The 22,712-nt window shown below is 31.0% G+C and overlaps 1 protein-coding gene across 1 annotated transcript; it reads left to right on the forward strand.

The window, feature by feature from the left end:
• Positions 1 to 696: 696 nt before the first annotated feature.
• Positions 697 to 3,328, forward strand: LOC105767559 (homeobox-leucine zipper protein HOX3). The gene is made up of 4 exons (XM_012587125.2): positions 697 to 830; positions 990 to 1,183; positions 1,276 to 1,355; positions 2,833 to 3,328. Exons 1-4 carry the CDS (start codon positions 779 to 781, stop codon positions 3,140 to 3,142), a joined length of 636 nt encoding a protein of 211 aa, XP_012442579.1. The 5' UTR covers positions 697 to 778; the 3' UTR covers positions 3,143 to 3,328.
• The last annotated feature ends 19,384 nt before the right edge of the window (positions 3,329 to 22,712 follow it).

Below are 22,712 nucleotides of genomic sequence, written 5' to 3' on the forward strand. Positions count from 1 at the left end.
TATTTGTTGATCTTATCGTGTAAAAACAGACTAAAAGATATTAAAAGTTTATAAGGTGAAATGGGGGTACGATATCAAATAAACATAGGGGCAAAAATCAATTTAGCTAATGTATTGTATTGTTGTGTCTAGGAAATAGGAATATAGCGGACAAACAAGTAAATTTAATCCAAAAAGCTCAGGTCAGCAATCAGCATTAAAGAAGATCAAAAAAGAATGAAAAATGTCAAGATGTGATCGTTATCAGAATCCAATATAAATCCATGCCCCCGACTCAGTGAGTCTTCATCACCTCACCTTTCAACCCCCAGAGACAGACTCACCACTGATTAACAGAAAACCTGCCGGTTATTCTCCCACATTTTCCTTTCTCTTGACACGTGTCGCACATCACTTGGGTCAAAGCCTTTGACTTAGGCCTCCCTCATTTGATTTCTTTATATTAAATATTGTTTTCTTGATGTATATTTAAGTCGTAACACTGAATTTTGATACTCTATATATACTAGATGAAATTATTTAATTTAAACCTAGTCATAAATGATCTTCAATTCTTATTTTAATTCTCCTTGTTTCCTTATTGGAAAACCTTTTTTTCCATTTATTATATGTATTTATTATGACTTTGACCTTTATATCTATCACACACCCCAATCTTTCTTCTCCTTCATTTCATTTCCTTTCATTTTCCTCTCTTCTATATATAAATACATATCCTTATTTATTTTATTTTTTAAGAAAAAACTTTACCTTTTACCTTTCTTCTTCAGCAAATTTCATGGCGTTTTCTTCTTCTAACTTGGACTTAACTATATCAGTTCCTTCTTCCGGTACGCAACCAAAAAAAAAAAAAACCCTCAATCCCCTCGAAAATCCCATGTTTTTTCCCCCTATGAAATAGTCTGTTTTTTGTTTTCTATTTGCTCTCATGATGTTCATGCTTGATGAAGAATTGATTTTGCTTCAAATTCTCGTGTTTCTTTTTACAGCGAGAGATTTGGATATGAACCGATTACCATCGCCAGGATCCGATGATGAATGGATCGCCTCCACCATGGAAGTCGTCGTCGACGAAGAAAACACCACCAATGACGGCGTCGTTCCTCGCAAAAAGCTTCGCCTTTCGAAAGAACAGTCTCGTTTGCTCGAAGAAAGTTTCAGGCAGAACCATACCCTAAACCCTGTATGTGTAATAAAATCATCAAAACACCGAAACAAAAAACAAACTACATAAATAAATTCAGTTTATTTTGATATTCCTTTGTTTATTTTCAGAGGCAGAAAGAAGCATTGGCTTCACAACTCAAGCTTCGGCCCCGACAAGTTGAAGTTTGGTTCCAGAATCGTCGAGCCAGGTACTGTTCACATATGTATATATTGATTGAAATTAAACTATAAAATTTCTGGGTTTATAATATTTTGGTTTAGTGGGTGGGATTAAAAGTAGATTAGGGTAAATATCATCAAAACGTTGACAAGAATATCATAAAGTATATAATCTGAATCAGATTCTACACATATTCTTGTTTTTTTCGTACACTAATAATTTAAAGATAGAAAGTGAAACTAAATGTTTTCCTTTTTCTTTTAAAATAAAAACCAAACAAACTATTTTCAAAGTTTTAGTTATTATGGATATGATATTTTATGATTACGGGTTCTTTCTTTGTCCTGTCCTCGACAAACTATTGTCTTTGGAAGTTGATATATCACTTTCGTTCTTATAATCATGAACTCAAAGACCAGTTGTAATGCAATATTTATTTTATTGAATCTGTAATTACATAAATTTGATTCTAGAGAGGAAGTTAGAAGTATTGGTAATTTGCCTCTTTGGTGCTATCAAAGGAAGTTGCGGTTATATAGTTATGATTTGTATTTTGTATTATAAATTATTTAAAATAATAAATAATTCTTTAATCAAAAGGACAAAAAACCGACAAGTAAATGAACATAATTATGAAAAATGAATGATTTGGCTGGATTTCATGCATGAGATGATACAACTTTTTAGGATCAAAACAATGATGGTCGTGGTTTGTCTTAAAACATCAAATATATAACAATCATAACGCCAATTGAGAGTATTGCATGTTTCTTTTATAATAACATATTGATATATAATTTGTCACCTTGTATAATAAAATGTTAGGATTAATAAAGTGCTGCATTGATCCATCATTCTTTGGACATAGCCATGCATTAATGACTGATTATTGAATGAAATTAACTGCTGTTTTCTGTTGATTTATTGCTACATCATTTTGTAGTATTTTCTTTAATAAGTCAGGTCAAGATAATTACGAAATGTTTTTACTTATTTAAGACCTTTATATTGCCCATACTTCTCTCTCTCTTTCTTTTTAAAATTCGTAGTTAACGTTGTCATGTTTTTCAACCGCATTTAATACATATTTATTTCTTTAAATAAATAAATTAATTTAAGAAAATAAATGTACCCATATCAAAACCTAAATTTTCTCTGTTCCAAAGATAGGTTGGCTACTTTTGTGTGTACATATATATTCACGTAAGCACGACATGAAAATTTTAAAATGACCCAAAAATGTTAGTAATATAGATTGTATATATGTATATATTCTTTTTACAGACAATATTGTAAGATAGATGAAAAGTCTTTGATGTTAAGATACGAGGTCTACTTGTTGGATGTCATAGATCAATCAAAATTTTGGATTGTTTTTTCTGTTGGAAACTGTGTAATATTTAATAGTAAAAGCTATATACCTGATCCACATTTGTTATTTTTGTTTCAGTTTAATTGATTCATTTGTAATATATATATATATATATATATATATATATTTGTAGGAGCAAGTTGAAGCAGACGGAAATGGAGTTCCAGTATCTGAAGAGATGGTTCGAATTTTTGACTAAACAGAACCAAGAGCTTCAAAGTGAAGTGGAGGAGCTTAGGGCCTTGCAAGTAGGCCCGCCCACCGTCATATCTCCTCACAGCCGTGAACCGCTCCCTGCCTCCACCCTTACAACCTGCCCTCGCTGTGAGCGTGTCACTACAATTTCTTCCCGTGGCGCTGGCCTCATTAATACGACAACCTCCACCAACAACACCTCAACCACCTCGGCCCACCAATCAAGGCCGTCTTCGGCGGCTGGTTAAGTAGTACAACTGACTGAACACAATAGAAACTTATTTAGGTTTAAAAAAAAAAAAAACAATGTCCATATTAGTTTACAAATTTAGATAAGGATTTTATTTGGTTTTTTTTGCTTTCTTGGAACTCGGTTTTTTTTTCCTTAAAGCAATTGGAATCAATGGAATTGAAGTTCTTGCATTTTATGGTAATGAAATGAAACATCATCTGGGGTTAAAATGTTTTAATCAAAACTAGGATTGCTAGCTCTTGCATATGCAATGAGTTTCCTGTTATCCGTGCTTCGTTTCGATAGTGATCGGATTTTGGGTCCATCTAAGCACCAGCTCGAAAGCATTCGGACCCAACCTCGGATGCCTACTGTGCCACAACTAACGTCATGGAAATGATCCATCATTCTTTCTTGGCTGCAAACATTGTGTTCTACACACCATTGGTTTATTAGACTCCTGATAACTTAATTAGGGATTTAGAGTTAAAATTTGCAGCTTCGGCTGAGTTCTCGGACATATTACATTTCCACAATCTATCCAACTCAGTATGTAAGATCTCTCCCAAGAAGATAGTATATGAGAAACTATGTTACTCAAATTTGGTTTATAACTATCATATACGAGTACATGTTAACATAATTATGATGACTTTGTTATTGTTATTATTATGTATTTGTGTTCATATTCGTAAACTCATGTACTAGATATAAATACTTTAAAGTAAAATGAAAGGTTGAAACAAAGTAGAGGGAATGAATTTGGAGGAACTATGACCAAATAAAATGGACCTACATCCATATAATTAGTACAAATCAGTAGCTTATTTCACTAACATAAATAGTGTCACATGATTGATGATAAATTCATCTTCCTTCAAAAATATATGAACAAAGCTAAAATATTTGTTTTTTTTAACTTAGAAGAATAAATAAATTATTGTTATGCATATATTTTTGGGGTTTCCCAAATTTACAAAAAAAACATATATTTTAGCTTTTAATTTAATTTTGTCTCTTTTAACCTTAAAGTAGTACTTTTTGTCAAAACATTTCAAAAGAATGAAAAAGTTAATGTTTGTTAACTTTGTTAATATCGTAGTATATGTGTATGTCACATCAACAATTAATACTTTTAAATTCTAAAATTATAGAATATTATTATATTTTTATGATTAAATACATTTTATAAATATGATATTTTTAAATTTTAAATTTTTTAAATAATTGTTGATGTTACATACACGTGGATGCCATGTCAAGAAAACTAATATATATATATATATATATATATATATATATATAAACTTTTCCATCCATGTTGGAGTGATTTGACAAACAACCCAAGTTTAACGGTTAAAAAAGAAAAAATTAAATAGAGAACTAAAATGACTTTTTTAATATAAAGTTGAAAGGCCAGATAAGTCATTATTCCAAAAGTCTATTATAAATGCTAAGCCTTAACTTCTTTTTAGGTATGACTTCTCTCACACATACTTTTACTTTGTTATTATCTTTGATCTTTTTTTTTTCTACAAAAATATTGACTCAAGCATCAAAAATTGTCTTGGAACACAAACTTCAATACCTCTTAGCTCACCGACGTCTTGCAAATTTACTGACGGGAGAATCCAACTCAATAGTTATAAAACTCAGTTTTTCGAACCCAACAAAAATGACATCAAATATAATATATATACGCATGTCTATGTATGTGTGTATATATATATAAGGGTCGAGTGCGTATATAAGAATGGGGCAGGTTGAGGTCTTAGGGTTTTGATGGCCTAGGTTCAAGTTTCACCCCGTGTAAACTATGAGTGGATTCTCCTCAAATTTATTTTGATTTAAATCTCATCATATGCGAGTCATGTTCACATTTATTCTGGTATATGTTCAAAGATATTCTCGTTATCAATCCATTTTGCCTCCAATGTTTGATTTTGATTATAATTATTCAAAAATATATATATTTATATGAGAATAAATTATATTAGGATGATCCAAAAATTTATAATTTTTAAGCACCAAAACATAAAAGCCAAGTCATCAAGTTTTAAACACATAATTTTTTTTTATTTTTTTAGTATGAAACAGCCAATAATTAATTCTTGGAAGGTTGATTAGAGTTATTAATTGAGTTTGTTGGTGTAACACCCCTAACTCTCATCCGTTACCGGAATAAGGTTACAAAGCATTACCAAACTTTACGAATTAAATACAGTCATTTCCCAACTTTTGTTACACATATTAAGAATCAATTATATAACATCCATATTGTCCCTTAGATGGACCTTCGAGGCCTAATATTCACCTTAGAAGTGAATCGGGACTAAACCGGGTACTCAGGAAATTTATTCTAAAATTTAAAAATTTTCTTAGAAGTAGGGGATACATGCCCATGTCTCTACCCGTGTGAATGAAAATAAGTCATTTTACAAGCCATATTTCTTACCCAATTTTATGTCTATCTACAATCAACATTACATATATATACAAACCATAATTAGACATTCAAAACAAGCCAAAATAAGTGGCTAAACTGAACACACAACATATAAGCCATCATTAAACAAAATACCAATACATGTCATTATAGCCAAAATCAAAACATACGAAAATAACGATAAAACCAAAGGATAATGTGATATATCTCCGACAAGCTTCCAACCCAATCGAGCTTCCGATAATCTGAAAAGTAGAAGAAAACAAATACATGAGCAATGAATGCTTAGTAAGTTCGTATAAACTTTAATCATAATACTTGCTTTTCAAATATGTAATTTATACTTATCAAGAATAATCTAATGTTGCTACCACAATACTCATGAAGTTATATTTAACAACTCACTAAGTGAATAAATCTACAGTATCACTTATACATAATATTCCTAGCATAGTAGGATTTTAAACAACTTTAACTCGTCCAAAATTTCTTTATTTTCATTTGCGTTTCTTTACTTTCCATGCTCATTCCATATGCATAACACACCAGTCATAAGCATGTCATTCAACCATAGATACAAGCTAGTGCACTTAAACTTATGATACGAACTCGCTTACGAGATGTAATTGAGTCGTTGAAAATGCCCGATCGTCAAATTAAGTAGTTCTCGTTTCGGTTTAACAAAAGATTTGTATTTTAAAATAAGATAGTTTTAACAGCGGATAAAAATAAAATAGAAAGGTGAAAGGATGGTTAAAACAAACTCAAAACAAGAATAAACCTTTAATAGAAATTAAGGAGCCAATTTTTAAACATTTTAGAGTGATTGGATGAAAGCTGGATAGAATCGAGACTCGTTATCTAGCAAGATAGGAACCAACGGTATAAGGGATGAACGCCACACTCAAAAGTGATAAGTTCAAGAATGGAGATAGGATGACGCCACCAGCAAACTAGATAAGTCAGATTGAATCACCAAGAACAATGAGAGTTGAAAACTCACAAAGATAATATATTTCATTCAAATGACATAAGTTCAGTAATCTAACCTTGCAAATGACCTATTACAAGCTAGATATAGACACAAAGAATGACCATTTAAATTCGGCATCTATGTGTTCACACTTAAAGCATTAAATCGGTTCTTGAATTTGGCTAATTCATGCACTAGCCGAATGGTCACTTTTTTCCCCCTGGTGTGTGCATGTATGCTTAGCCATGAAGGTTTCCTTAAGTTCTATGAATGTTCAGCCTTTAACTCCTCTTCAATCCCCCTTAGCCGAATGATAGATGCATGGACATGTATTTCCCTTAATTGAAGCTTTAATGTGTCTTGAGCACATGAATGGACAATTTGCATCTAGCTGATTCATTCCCCTTTCTTTCGATGCATGAATGTGTCGATACATCGGCTGAATTAATGAGGTTGGACTTCCTTAAATATTGTACATGAATTCTCCCATGCATGAAGTAATTAATCAACCAAATACTCCTCTCCTTGCCACTGTTCATGCATCTCCATTGAATGCCAAGATTTCTTTCACCTTAAGTATTGCTTGAGACATGTATTTGAATTCCATACGATCGGCCACAATGTACCCACATTGAAGGTTGATTCTTGGTACACTAAAACATGAATGGATGCTTCATTGAAAACCGTATGTGCATGTACTCATTATTGTTGTTGGTGCATGAATGTCGAGGTGCTTGCCCTCCCTTAATGCCGTCCAATGAACCTGTTGATGAGCAGCCAATACATTCAGCTTACAAGAAAAAGTTAATGCACGGTTTAAATGCTAACAAAAGACACACTTAATTTGTCCAGCAATAGACACAATTAAAGTGTCTAAACTAAGACCAATTTGAAAAAGATAATAAAGCTGTACGAATTAATACTAAATTAATAAGCTTATAACATGTTTAAAACGTCCAGCTTATGACATATTTAAAGCTCAATCATTAAAGTTCAGACCATGACATATTTATAAATTTTAAACTAACTTAACTAACTAGCTAAAACCGAATTAACTCTTTATTCAACAATTAAATTACTAAGCTAAAGGAAAACTAGAATTAAGCTAGAATTAGATTGCATGGCACACTTGAATCGTAAGTCCATGATTGTTCAATAATTCCAGCAACCAAACTAACAAATTTGAAATCAAAACTTCATTTTGCACTTGGGACCCTCGTGTTTGGGCCAATCCCGATGCCGTCAAATTTCATCGTGACATGATGCGACCGAGATCGCATCAACATAGACCTTTTCGAATTAATCACACAATAACTCATTTTATAAGAAATTGCATAACTAAAAACTTACCACTCTTTCATGAGCACAAGTATATTTTCACTTGAGCACTTACCCTTTCAACGTATCATATAATAAACATATTACCATTTAACCAATAACTTGACACTTGTTAGCATACTTGAACATATTTCATATAAATTCAACATTAATAAACTTATTTTATTAACATATCACACTTGATTTTATTACTCATCACAACTTACATAATTTCCATGTATCAACATATCAAGATATTGATATATATATATATACATATCATGACACATATCATTCTCTTACTATTTTTTCATATACATATACCATCCAAAATCTCCTGTTATTTTACCATTTGAAGAATGACTGAACAGAAGCTCATGAGAGGTAAACAGAAAGTAAACACGAAAATTCGTAAAAAATGTTGAACCTCGATTTACTTGAGTAATTTGCCATCAATTCATCATTTACATTCGCAGTGCCATAACCCAGTTATGGTCTTATCATCAGAATGCCATAGCCCAGCTATGATCTTACATAACACTGTCATGGTCCAAACATGGTCTTACGTTCATAGTGTCATAACCCAGTTATGGTCTGATCATCAAAATGCCATAGCCCAACTATGGTCTTACATAAAAACATTGCCATGGTTCAACCATGGTCTTAAGTGCCATAACCCAGTTATGGTCTTATCCGTCAATTCATCCTTTGCCACAGAACAATTGTACTCAATCATGCGTTCAATCCAAACTGAGTATTAAATTCGATAATATATTTTCAATATATCCATCACCAAATACATTCACTTTAATCAAAATTATACAAAATATAGTTCATACGAACTTACCAGGCTAAATTGCAGAAATATCAAGATACAGGGGCATTTTAGTAATTTTTCATTTCCCTCGAATTCTCACCCCATCTTGATTTAAATTAATATTTCATTCAATTTATTAATTTAAATAATAAAACAACTCATTTCATGCAATTTGATCATTTTTGACATTTTTACAAAATTGCCCTTAAAATTTTACTTTTATACAATTTAGTCCCTAAGCCCAAATCATGCAAATAAACCATTTTAATGCAAACCCATGCTATAATAATATTCATTGCATTCAATACAGCCAAATTTTGGAATAATTTCACAACAAATTCTTGTATTTTACTATTTCAACAAATTAGTCCCTAATCGAAAAAATCATCAAAATTACTTAATCATATACTTTTAAATATCAAACATCTCAAATTCATCATTTAATAACTAAAATCATATAGATTCATCAATGGAAACATTCAAAATCTTTAATAAAATCAAAAACTAGAGTAAGATTTAGTTGGACCTAATTGTAACAATCTCAAAAAAAAATTACAAGAAACGAGTAAGAATTGAATTCATATGAAGCAAAATTGAAGAACCAGCTCAAGGATCTCTCCCATGTTTGTTTTTGAACCGAAAATTGGGAGAAGAATAAAAAATTGCCTAGAAACATTCTAATTTCACTTTTATTTTATTTTAATTTCAATTTAATTACAATTTTCCCATTAATGGCTTTATTTTATTATTTTTTTCAATGTTATGCCACCTCATCTTTTCATTTAGGCATAATTGCTATTTATGTCCTTCTTTATTTATTAATCAAGTCATTTAGTCCCTTTATTATTATAATTAGCTAGTTTTGCACATTTTTCGGTTTAGTCCTTTTAATTAATTAACTATCGAAAAGTTAAAATTTTTTCAATGAAAATTTAATTAATGACACTCCGTAAATATTTATAAAAATATTTACAGCTCGATTTATTAAAACGAGGTCCCGATACCTCATTTTCTAAAACTACTTGAACTAGGGTTTTATTACTCGAATCTAATAATTCATTATAAGACATAAATTACTAATTCAAAAAAAAAATTTTAAACCATATTTGACTCGTAAATATTAAATAATAAAATTTACGCACTTACTCGGTGAATTTGGTGGCCTCGAACCACTGTTTCCGACATCACTGAAAATCGGACTGTTACAGTTGGGATCTATATCTCAAAGGGTTCAATTGGACAATTATCCTTCTATCCATCATATTCATTGATTTACTCGTTCCATCTTCCACTTTATTTTCTTTATTTCTTTTTTCTTATTTATTTATGATTTTTATTTGGACAATTATCCTTCTATCCATCAAATTTCTATTTCTTATTTATTTATGATTTTTATTTTTTTCTTTGTTCTCAAATTTCTTCTTTTATTGTTTTCATTTTCTTTATTACTAAATTTGTATATTTTTTCTTTTCAGATTAAATTCAAATATTGTGTTCTTGAGTTAAACAACTTGAATACAATCCTTCTTTCGCTTCCTCTACTTCAATCTTTATTAGATTCAAAATGTGTTTCGAAGCGAAGAGATAGATCTCCAAACGCTATGCAGACATCTAAGCCCATATATGCCTGGATCTCATCTAAATATTCGTCCCAAGTTCACTAATCTTTTTAGTTTAAAAATTAGCAGCTTGGTTGAATTGACTTTAATAAATTCCACCCGTTCTATATATATTGTTTTTTTTTTATAGAATCTTGGTTTAATTTGCTTGGCCTTTGAACTTGTTGGGCCTTGAGGTAGTGTAAGCTCATCACATCTATAAGTCTAAGATTGAGCTTTGAAACTCGCATCACTAATAGTCCACCATAAGCACACAATTTTTGAGTTGACTACCCATTAATGTCTTCCATTGAATTAACATCAATCTCATCATGTTGTTCAAACTCAATGTTGCGTCATCTTTAAGAGAATTATTGTCAATAATGATCTAATCGTGTAACAACTCGTTCTTTAGAAACCCCGTTTTTGATGATCGAATCTATTTTTATATTTACGAGTCTATTTTAGAATTATATTGAATTTTGATTTGACGAATTCGTTAAATGGGATAGTTAGTCAAGGTACAAGTGTTTTGACCCTAAATTCAGTTGTGCTGGAAATTGAGGTATCATGACATTGCTTTTGTAAATCGAGCTAAATATTTACAGAGTTATTATATAAATTAATTAAATTTCAGATAGGAAATTTTGTCGAATTAATAATTAATTAAGATATAAAAACTAAATCGTAAAAGTGATAAAAGTTAATCGCTATTGATTTTTTTTTGTAAAAAGTGGCAAAATAGTATCAAACCAAAGTTTAAAACGGCAATTAGGCTATTTTAAAAAGTGATGGACGGTTGGATGCATTTTTAATTGAAACTAATATTAAAATTAAAAGTTAACTAATATAATATGTTAAAAATATGAAATAAGGATGTCATCTTCACCTTATTTTCTTCTCCCCGCCGTTTGAAACCAAAAAAAAAAAAACCTTGGAAGCCATTGTTGAACCTTTCAACTATTAGGCCCTTGATTGATCGGGATTTAAACTAATTGGAGGATATTCACAGAAAAGGAAAAATTACGGATTAGTCTCTGACACCTTATCAATAGTTGTTTTTACTAGATAAGTTCATATAGAACTTATTATGTTAATTTTAGTTATTAAAGTAGTATAATATCTTGTTTGTTAGTTGAATTGTCGTGGAAATGTTAAGTTTTAATGGTGATTGGATTAAATTGTAAAGTATGTAATATAGAACGTTTCGAATAAATATGTGGCAATTGATGCTTATGAAATGTTTATATAGTAAAATGAAATGTATAAATGGTTATATTATAGAGATTAAAACATAAGTATACAAAAAAAATGTCATGTGAATTTAGTAAATGTTACCATACAAATAGCAAATTCTTACCGTTTTAAAGAAATTGGGTGCTAGTCAGGGACTGCTTTATCGATAGTTGAGATCCAGCGTATGTTGCGAATTCTCTATAGTTTGTGCAAGCAGCAACAAATAGAGTTAGTATGACAATCCCAACCTACAGCTCCAGTGAACAAACCCGAGTTATACAACTTGTGTGAGCAAATTATATGTTACAGTTTGTGTAAGCAGTTTAGTCCTACATATTCAAAATTAAATTACAATAGTTCTCTAGTAAAGATATGGACAAATTGATAAATGAATGGTTGGAAAATCTAATAAGAAACTTAGTTGACAGGGTTGTAATACTGTATAAGTTGAAATGATATAGTATTATATGGTATATATATGTGATCTGAACACTTTGAGATTATTGTAGTAAGATGTTGACTTGATGATGATTTTGTGAAACTGTACAATTAGTTTTAAGAATGTCAAAGGATTATTGTGCACCTTTGAATTCCTATTGATTAAATGATATAATACTTAGGTAAGTTAAATTTCACTTATTTGTAGATTACTGACTGTAGAACATGACGATCAGATCACTTTGGAGCTCACACTATCCACCTTTTGTTTTGGTAGCCTTTTGATCGTTTTGAGCTCAGCTATATATGGCATGTACTTAGGAGTGTCAAGTTGTTTGTAATGTTAAACATGTTTGAGGCCTAGTTGATTTTGAGCACTTATGATTATGTTAATTTGCCAATGTTTAAAGTTTGAGTTTGGAATGCTTGAATCAACTTGATGTTTTGAATGGATAAGTGATATGAAATGGTATAAATATGCAGAATGGTTTGAAATGATTCATGTATCTTTGTTGTGAATTGGTGTCAAATATGACATATTGGTTTTGTGGATTGATTAGATGATTATATGTTATGTTTAGATATGGAAGTGGCATGTTATGAACAAGTTTAAATGATGTTAAAATCATTCTTTAGCCTATTTGGGTTTAGGGTATATAATAGTTAATGATTTTCAATTAGAATTATCTGTTAAAGATTTGTAATTGTTCCGTTTTGTACTGTAGCATTTTGTAACCTAGTTTCGTCGATCGGGACAGACTAAGGGTGTTAGACATCACTTATAAATGCATCTCTTACCATAACTCTATATTTTTTTATGTGATGAATAACTAATATAGAATTGAAAATAAATATATATTACGCATATCAACAAATAAAATAAAAGTGATGCATAGTTTTTTTGTTGACAAACTCAATTGTATTTCTTATGTGATCAATAACTAATATATATATAACACATATCAACAATTAAAATAATTATCAAGCATAAGTTTTTGTAAAGGGTGGTGTATTTCTACAGCTTCCTATTTTTGTTGCTCGACTTTATAGTTTCAAAATATGGGTTGTTGCTTTGTTCCTATCGTGCCTTGTTGGTGTAATTGGACTTTCCTCAGGTTTTCGTGTTCTTTTCTGCTCAACTTAAAAAAACATAAAAAGAAAATTCTATCAAGGGAAAATTGAATCTCAAAGTAATTCATTAAACCAAAAGAGAAAAAAAAAATCTCAATGCATGCCTTCAACCATATATCAAGAACATAATAGCATAGAAAAGAGATTAAAGCTATATATAAATCAATTGTATAAAATAGAATTACACCTTTGCGAACTAAAATTGGACTTGTGTTGATTTTCTTTCCAATAGACCCTAGAGAAATTTTAACATCTTATTCAATTATTTATTTTATAAATAATTTAATTAAAGTTAAATTGCTTGATAAATGAGATTGTATATGGTTGTGTGTATAATAAAACTTTTATGTGTATACAAATTGATGACCTAGCTTTATATTGTTGGTGTCTAAAAATATGGTTTTTAAGTTAATTATTATATTTGTAACCGTAAAAAAAAAAAAGAGAGAATGAGAGTAAAAGTTGATCTTTTCATTTTTTAAATTTAATATTTAAATATTGAGATTTGAATATTTAGTTTTTAATTTAAGTAGGTGTGTCTAGATACCATAGAGTAATTGGATGAAAGTGTAATTATTAGGATAGTAATTACACTCTCTTGTAAGTACAATGAATTCTAATTCCTAATATGTGTTTAACTAATGGAGAGTAACATTTGTGATTGCCAAATGTTTAGGAGTTCCTTTATTTAATCATTTTCCTTCTTCTTGTTGTTGGATATCTCATTCGTACACATATTTTCTTTGTTTCCCAAGTCTTTGATGATTCCATCATAAATGATTGAGTTGCGAAAACTTTTGGATAGGTATCCTACATCTGAACTGAACTTTTTTCCGGTTTAAGAATCTCCTTCTAGTTGCTTTTGAATAATTAAGAGATTCTTTAGAAGAAATATTAGGTTATGCTTTTGGCAACATATCATGTTTGGTACTATAAATTATAATTACACATCTACATAATTTTAAATTCTAGAAAATATTAATTATTATAAAATTATCAACAATACTTGATAAAATATTCTAAACAAGTGACAAAACCTAAAATTAATTCAACATATATAATATGTTAGCCCAAAAATATTTGACAATACAATAACTCTAGCATTCTATATTTGTTGGGTTAATCTCTCTAACATCAAATATATACTTTTTTAACATCAAATATATATTTGTTGGGTTAATCTCTCTCTAACATCAAATATATACTTTTTATCATTAATTGGTCATTTACTAAATATAAATAATTAATAATAAATAAGATGTAATTTAGTATAAATAATTTATAGTCTACTATATAGTTTAGTTAATTATTTAGAAGATCAAAATGTATAAGTTATCTCTCATTAATAAAATTTTAAATTATTTAAACAAAGTTTTTATAAAATAAGAATATTATTTTATAAAAATAAATTTTAAGCTTAAATCATTTATGCAAATATTTGGAAAGCAATAGAATAATTGGATTTTAATGTAATCGTTTATAATTAGCCACATAATTACTCAAATTCTCACTTTCCCTAATATTGGAGTGTAATTGGGGTGCTATAATTACACTCAATCCAAAGGCACCCATTAATTATAGTGGTTATCCTAGCATGTCACAAATGTGTAATTACAAATAATTACATCCAAATCAAATTGGTAAATCACTTTTAAATGCACCCATAAAAACAATATTACTAAGCTAAATGCATAATTTTTGTTAACTATAATTATATGGTGAATATAAACACATATATATATAAAGCCCTCAAATAACTATGTTATGTTTAAACAAGCACTTATACTTATTTTATAATAAAACAAGGATCCAATCTTTATTTTTACTTATAAAAGTCTTTAGTTTTAATTTAGGTAATTTTTTTATCTTTCACTTTTATTTTTACACATATCAAACACTTAAATGTATGTGATTTAAACTCTTTTATTCTATATATCAAGCACTTAAATGTACGTGATTTAAACTCTTTTATTCTACTAATATTTAAGAATATATATAATTCTCAAAAATAGTTCGCTCACTATAGCTCACAATAGCACGTTGTGTGTCTTTCTTGTTGTTTTTCTGTCTCTATGTTATTTGATTGATTGTTAAGACATGTGGAGGTTAGCTGCAATGGAGGATGAGTTGGCAGGATTGAATATTGAGGATGGGGAAGAGGAAGATGCAGTGTCATTACCGATTGATTCGGGGATCCAACAGTCGATTTATGAACATTGTTTGGTTGGTTGTTTCTTAACAACAAGTTTTGTTCTTTTCCAGGCAATGAAGAACATGATGGCTAATTTGTGGCATCCACTAGGTGGAGTTGAAATCTCAAATATGAGTGTGAAGAGATTGTTGTTCAAGTTTTTCAATGGAATGGATGTGGATAGGGTGGTCTAGAGATGTTTTTAGACGTTCAATAATCATCTATTGATTATCCATTGTTTAGATAAGGATAAAGATCCATTGCAGGTTCCCTTAGTTTTTTCTCCATTTTGGGTGCAAATTCATGATTTACCTCCGGGTTACTTTTTAGAAGCTGTGGCCAGGCAATTGGGCACTTTCATTAGGAGATTTTTGGAATATGATTCTAAACAGATAAATCGTGGTTTGAAGGGTCATCTAAGGATCCAAGTGGAGATTGATGCGAGGAAGCCATTGAAGAGAAGGAAAAAGATAGCACTTTCGTCATCAAAATACACTTATGTGAATTTTAGATATGAGAAACTCACTCTTTTTTGTTTTTATTGCGGATGTTTGGGTCACAATGACAAGGTTTGCCCAGTTTGATTGCGTAATGGGGGAGCTATTTTAGAATTTGGGTAGGATCTATCCCTAAAAGCACAGTCAAGGAATGCATCAACAACAAATAGTGTTTGGCTACGTGAGGAAGGGGATGATGCCTCTAAGAAAAGTTTGTAGACAGTACATGATTCAAAGAGTAATGAAAGGAGCAAATTTAAAAGTGAAACATGGAATAATATAAATGTGGTGCTGGGATTTAATTTGGAAGGACATCCAAATCATGATATGGGGAATCAATTTGGCACTTATGATGGATTGTGCCATAATAGCATGGACCATGGTTTTGAAGAAGACCTAGTGGTGCATGTGGAAGGGAAAAAAACCCAAAATAATTTCAGGGGCTTCTAGTGTTTTAGACTTGACTAATCCCATAGAAGCTTTTGCTGAGCAGAAAAATGCTTAATCTGATCAAATATCGGTGGCTGCCAACAGGTAGACCAACCGGACGCAATGAAAATCATTTGTTGAAATGTCCGCGGACTGAGGAGTACGCAGGCTGCTCGTAGGCTTTTTTTTATGTAAAAGACTATCAATCCCCAAATTGTCTTCTTGGTGGAGACGGAATTAGATGAAAAGAGAACGGAAAAGGTTCAACAATGATGCGGTTTTAATAATGGATTGGATGTTGGTGCTGATGGATTTAGGGGGCTTAGCTTGGCTTGGAATGAAAATAAGTTGATCAGTATTCACAGCTTCTCTAGAAATCATATAGATGCAGATATTCATGAAGTAGAGAACTTAAAGTAGAGATTAACGAGGTTTTATGGTGCTCCGAATGTAAGGAATAGAGAGGACAGTTGGTCCATTCTTAGGTGGGTAAGGAGGAATTCATGAATTATTTGTGGTGACTTCAATGAGATCTTATATTCTCATGAAATGGTTGGAAGAATTCCAAAAGAGGAAAGACGCATAGACAACTTTCAAAAGACATTGGATGACTGTGAGCTAATGGGTGGAGGTATTTTAAGACTTTGGTTTACTTGGGAGAGAGGGAATCTACCTAAGATGAACATAAGAGAACATTTGGAAATAGGGGTGATCAATTCGCATTGGTTGAACATGTTTCTAGAATATTCAATTGAGCATTTATCCCATTCTTTGTTGGATCATTTCCCTCTTTTAATTCAAACAGTTCAGTCTGAGAAAAGGAAAGGGGATGTAAAAAGTTTAGATTTAAAGCGTGGTAGATTCTTAAGGACTCATGTGAAGACTTGGTTCGTCAAGTTTGGGAGTCATTTACGAGTAATGTCTTGATGAAATTGGAGGAGCTTCAAGATGGATGGAGGGTATGGAAAAGAACATTAAAGAAAAACGAAAGGGTGAAACAAATGTATTGAATTAAAAATTAAAAATGTTGTTCGAAGCAAAAATAATTGATGACACGATTGTTGAGATAATTGATGCGAAACTCCATCTTAATTGAGAGATGGAAAAAGAAGAAGTGTACTAGGAACAAAGGGCTAGAGTAAATTGGCTAAAAATAAGGAATAGAAATACATCATTTTTCCATAGATTTATATCACAATGAAGACAAACCGAATCAGGAGATTAGAGGATGCGATTGTAAGATTCACAAGTATAGAGAATGAGATAGAGGCTATTGCTCAGAATTATTTCGAAAATCTCTTTTCTTATAAATGAGAGGGAAACATGGAACATATTTTATTGGGGGTGGAGTGAAGAATTACGGACGACATGAATCAAAAGCTTTTAGCCAAGTATTCTACTGATCTAAAAGGGATGGGTCCAACAAAAACAATTGGGAATGACAGTTTTCCAGCGATTTTTTACTAGCAGTTCTAACATATTATCGGACTTGATGTGGGTGAATTCTATCTCAAAATTTTGACTAAAGGCATGTCATTAGAACCCTTAAATTCTACAAACATAGTGTTGATTCCAAAAGTTTCACAGCCTACGAATCTAACTAATTTTAAACTTATATGTCTTTGTAATGTGCTCTATAAAATTGTTTCTAAAACTGTTGCAAATCGTCTTCAGCATGTTTTGGATATTTGTATAGATAAGGCCCAGAGTGCTTTTGTATCGGGCAGGCTGATTATAGACAACGTACTTCTTGCTTAGAAGGTCCTTCATGCATATAACCAAAAGAGATTAGGACGAAAGGGTTTTCTGGCGTTGAAGCTAAATATGAGTGGATTTTACCTCACCGTATTAATTCAGTGTCTTATTCAATTTTCATAAATAGGAGAGAAAGGAAGCAGTTTAGTCCATCAAGAGGATTGAAACAGTGAGACACGTTGAACCCTTATTTATTTCTAGTGTGTAAAGAAGGGCTTTCGATGTTGATGCGATTGTCCAATGTGGAAAGGTTAATTGGAGGAGTTAAAGTAATTCGCAAAGGACAACAAATTTCCCATCTCCTGTTTACCGATGATTGCGTTATATTTGGGGAGGCTACTCTAAGGGGGCAAAATTAATTAAAAGGATATTAAAGGAATACGAAGAGGCATTTGGTCAATTATGAGAAAATATATAACTTTTTATAACTCTAACACGACTGATTAGATGAGAGAGTTGGTAACGCAAGTATTGAGCGTACAACTTAACCAAATTTATCAACACACAACATGACATTATCATAAATGTACAACTTAACCAATAATAGCCAACATCAATAGTCTTATACAAAATGAACTATCAAATAACATAGGCCAACATTTTAGGTCAAATCAATTAAGACACATAACTAAATAGCCAAGTCCTCTATACATGCCATAATTCATAATTTCTTTCAAAATACCAAAAGAGTGTTGATAGTGGATGGATCTGCAACGATCTTCGTACCCCGAGCTAGCTTGGTGACACTAAAACTGTAATAGCCCGATTTCGACTCTAATTGGACATAGTGGTTTCGAGACCACAAGTCCGAGTCAAAAAATATTTTAATATTATTTTGTGTGTTTATTATGTGTGAATTTAATTGTGTGAAATTTTCGTGTTTTAATTTCGTCATTTGAGTGTCCGATTAAATAAAAGGATTAAATCGCGTAAAATAAAAATTTAATGGTTAAATATGAAAGTGTCTATTTGTTGTTGTCTTTTTAAGTGAGAGGTCTAAAGGTGTAATTAGACCAAAATATAGTTAGTGGGTGACATATGACAACATTGTCCTTTATATATATGTTTTATATATTTATTATATAAGGTTAATTTAGTAATTTATTAAATTATGTCATATAATTAAAATAAGTAAAGAAAGCATAAAAAAAAACAACAAAACATTCTTACCTTGGCCGAATGTCTTGGGAGAATTCATCAATGGCTTTTAGGGTTTCGACAATTCCCATTGAAAATTAAGGTGTGTTTTAGTTTCGGTTTTTGATAATTTTTATGTTTTTGAGATCGTTGCTTTGTATACTACAAGACTCATGCTTGAATTTTTGAAATTGTTGATTATTTTGTGTTTTTCCATTGATGATAACTTGTGATATGTGATGTTAGTTGATGAAATATGAAATATAGGTGTTAGATTAAAATGTTTTGTCTTTGAATTTTTAGTGAAATTGAGTAAATAGGGCTAAATTTTGAAATTAAATTTTTGGGGGACTAAAATGTGAAATAAATGAAATGTGTGGACTTGTATGAGAACCATGAATATTCGGCCCTTGTGTGGTATGGGCAAATTTTGTGTAATTTGTGTTTTATGCAATAGGGAGTAAATTGCAAAAAGTGTAAATATTAGGGGCAAAATAGTAATTTTCCAAATTATGTGTTTTTGGACTAAATTGAATGTGTTAATAAATAAATTATCTCATTTTGAATATATTTAGATCGAGAACCAAAGAAATCGGAGTTAGATCGGGGAAAAGCCAAAATAGTCGAATAATCGTCCGACTTCAATTTTCCATCGTCCGAGGTAAGTCTACTAGCTTATAAATAGAACTAAATTAGTATATAAATGTGTGTACGAATCTATATTGAATTATTATTGATTTATAATCAAGTATACTTTGGTTGAATAGATTTGAAATATGGATAGAAATTGTGTATAAGCTATGTCCTATAAATGGATATATGCCTATATAAGTTTTGGAATTTAATATAATTACTGAATGGTATATAGATAAATATATATATATACATTTTTGAATATTTAAATATATATCTATATCTATATGTTTATGTTTTTATTTGAAAATATTTGATGATATGAGAAATGTAAATGTAAACATAAGATTCAACATATACATGTACATTCATGTATAACTTTTGGGATGGATTAAAAGTGTGTATATTGCATATGCATAGGTAAATTTCGAATAAGTGTTTAAATGTGAGTTGAAACATATATGTATACATTCGAATAGGTCTTAAACATATCTCAAGATATGGATGTTAAGTTTACATACATATATATATGGGTAGTATTGAATACGCATAAATATATATGTATAGTTAGTTTCGAATAGGTGAATATATATATATGTAAAATTCTTGTATTGAAATTAGTTAAGTAGTAAGGTATATGAATATATGTAAAGCATACAATTTTAGAAATTTGAATTGAATTGAAGATAGGATTTTATAAATTCTCTTAGGTTTGAATATGATCTTTTACAATTATGTGTTTTATTTAATGAATTACTTTAGGAGTATTTTGTATATGTGAAATTGAAATTTTAGGTTTAAAACCTAGCAGTGCTTAAGGTAGGTGAAATAATTCAGACTTTAAGTCTAGCAGGCTAAGTCTTTGGTGATCTGAATCAAAGTTATAAACCTAGCGGTGCTAAGTGCTAGTGATCCTAATCAAAGTTATAAACCTAGCAGGCTAAGCGCATGAATGGAATCAGGCTATAAGCCTAGCAGGCTAAATGCCAGTGAATATGTTAAATTAACAGATTATATGCATTTGATATATATATATAAATGATTATGGGATATATATAATGAATAATTACATGAGCATTTGTTTATATGTGTTTGAAGGATCATATATATGCATTCGTTGAAATGCAAATGATAAGTATATTAGAAATTAGTATATGCAATTAATGATTATGTCTGTAATTTGATTATAAGCATATAATTTTTATACATATGTTCGTTTATATGTATTTTAGATATGTTATAAACTTATTAAGCTATAAAAGCTTATTTCGATTGTTTTATCCATTTGTTTTATAGATAAAAACCAAGCTGTAGACTCGGGGATCGTTAGTGAAGATCATCACTCTATCTACTATCTCGGTATTAAAACGTTTAAATTTTAACTTATGGCATGTATAGGCTAGATAATATTTTGGGAGTCGTACTTTAATATCTTTCATATATATATATATATATATATAATTAATAGCCATACTAAATTAGCTTATTTTTCTTATGGTTTAACTGAACTGAAATGTTATGTTTTGTTATAAAAATCTAAATTAAAATTATTAAAGTAGAATTTATAATTATACTTACTTCATATTTAACTAATTTAACATAGATGTAAAATTTTTGAATTCTACTGAATGTCTGTGTTAAGTTGCGTTTTGTCCGATAACGCCTCGTAACCCTAATTTATTTACATATACTGGTTAGGGGTGCTACATTTTATTGGTATCAGAGCTACGGCTTAGTCGATTCTAGGACTAACGTAGCGTGTATGAGTCTAGCTATACATGCCATAAATTTATACTGAGATAGTGTGATGATTTCTGACATCTATAAAAATGTGTTTTCGTATAGTAATGGATCCCGATCGAGCCGTAGCTGATGATGTTGAGAGTATAGCGCCTACTCCCGCACAAGGGACAGAGCCGGTAGATTCTCGACCGACCTCGAGTAACCAGGAGGGAGAGGCTAAACAAACCTTTTACCAAATGATGAATGACTATTTTACTCAATATGTCTGACCTAATCCGATTGCACAACAACCTCCACCCCCGACTAATCCATATTCGGTTCCTGTTATACCTCAAGTAAGTGATCTGATGAGATTACTTAAGCCTCCTGTTGATAAAATTCGAAAACACGGGGCCGAAGAGTTCAGAGCTACTGATGATGATGCTAAACGAGCTGAATTCTGGCTCGATAATACTATTCGAGTATTTGATGAGTTATCTTGCACCCCTGATGAGTGCTTGAAATGTGCCATATCTTTGCTACGGGACATTGCATATCACTGGTGGAATACACTAGTATTGGTGGTTCCGAAAGAGCGAGTGACCTGGGAATTCTTTCAGACTGAGTTCCGTAAGAAATACATCAGTCAGAGATTCATTGATCAGAAACGCAAGGAATTTCTTGAATTGAAACAGGGTCAGATGACAGTGACAGAATATGAACGGAAATTTGTGAGACTCAATAGATATGCTCGAGAGTGTGTTTCGACTGAAGCTATTATGTGTAAAAGATTTGAAGATGGACTGAATGAAGATATTAAACTGTTAGTTGGCATACTTGAGATAAAAGAGTTCGTAGTACTTTTTGAACGAGCTTGTAAAGTCGAGGAGCTCGGGAAAGAGAAGAGGAAAGCTGACTATGAAGCTTGAGATTCCCGTAAAATATCATTTAGTAAATCGTTCCAGTCGGCCTCAAGGAAATCCAGAGAGGATCATAGCTGATCTAAAGCTACTAAGGGTTTCCTAAACATGATCGAGATCGACCCCCTGTGAGTTCACGGGCTACTTCTGTTGCTAGCGTTGGTAGTGCTCGACAAAATAGATCAGAGTGCAAGCATTGTGGGAAATGGCATCTTGGAGATTGCAGATTTCATGATCGGTCTTGCTTTAAGTGTGGTTCAAAGGATCATTTCATTCGAGACTGTCCGATGGTAGCTGAGCAAAATACTGTACAGAGTACCAGACCGAGTAATGTGTCAGTACGAGG

Source organism: Gossypium raimondii, chromosome 5, assembly GCF_025698545.1.
Source record: "Gossypium raimondii isolate GPD5lz chromosome 5, ASM2569854v1, whole genome shotgun sequence".
In the NCBI taxonomy this organism is placed as follows: Eukaryota; Viridiplantae; Streptophyta; class Magnoliopsida; order Malvales; family Malvaceae; genus Gossypium; species Gossypium raimondii.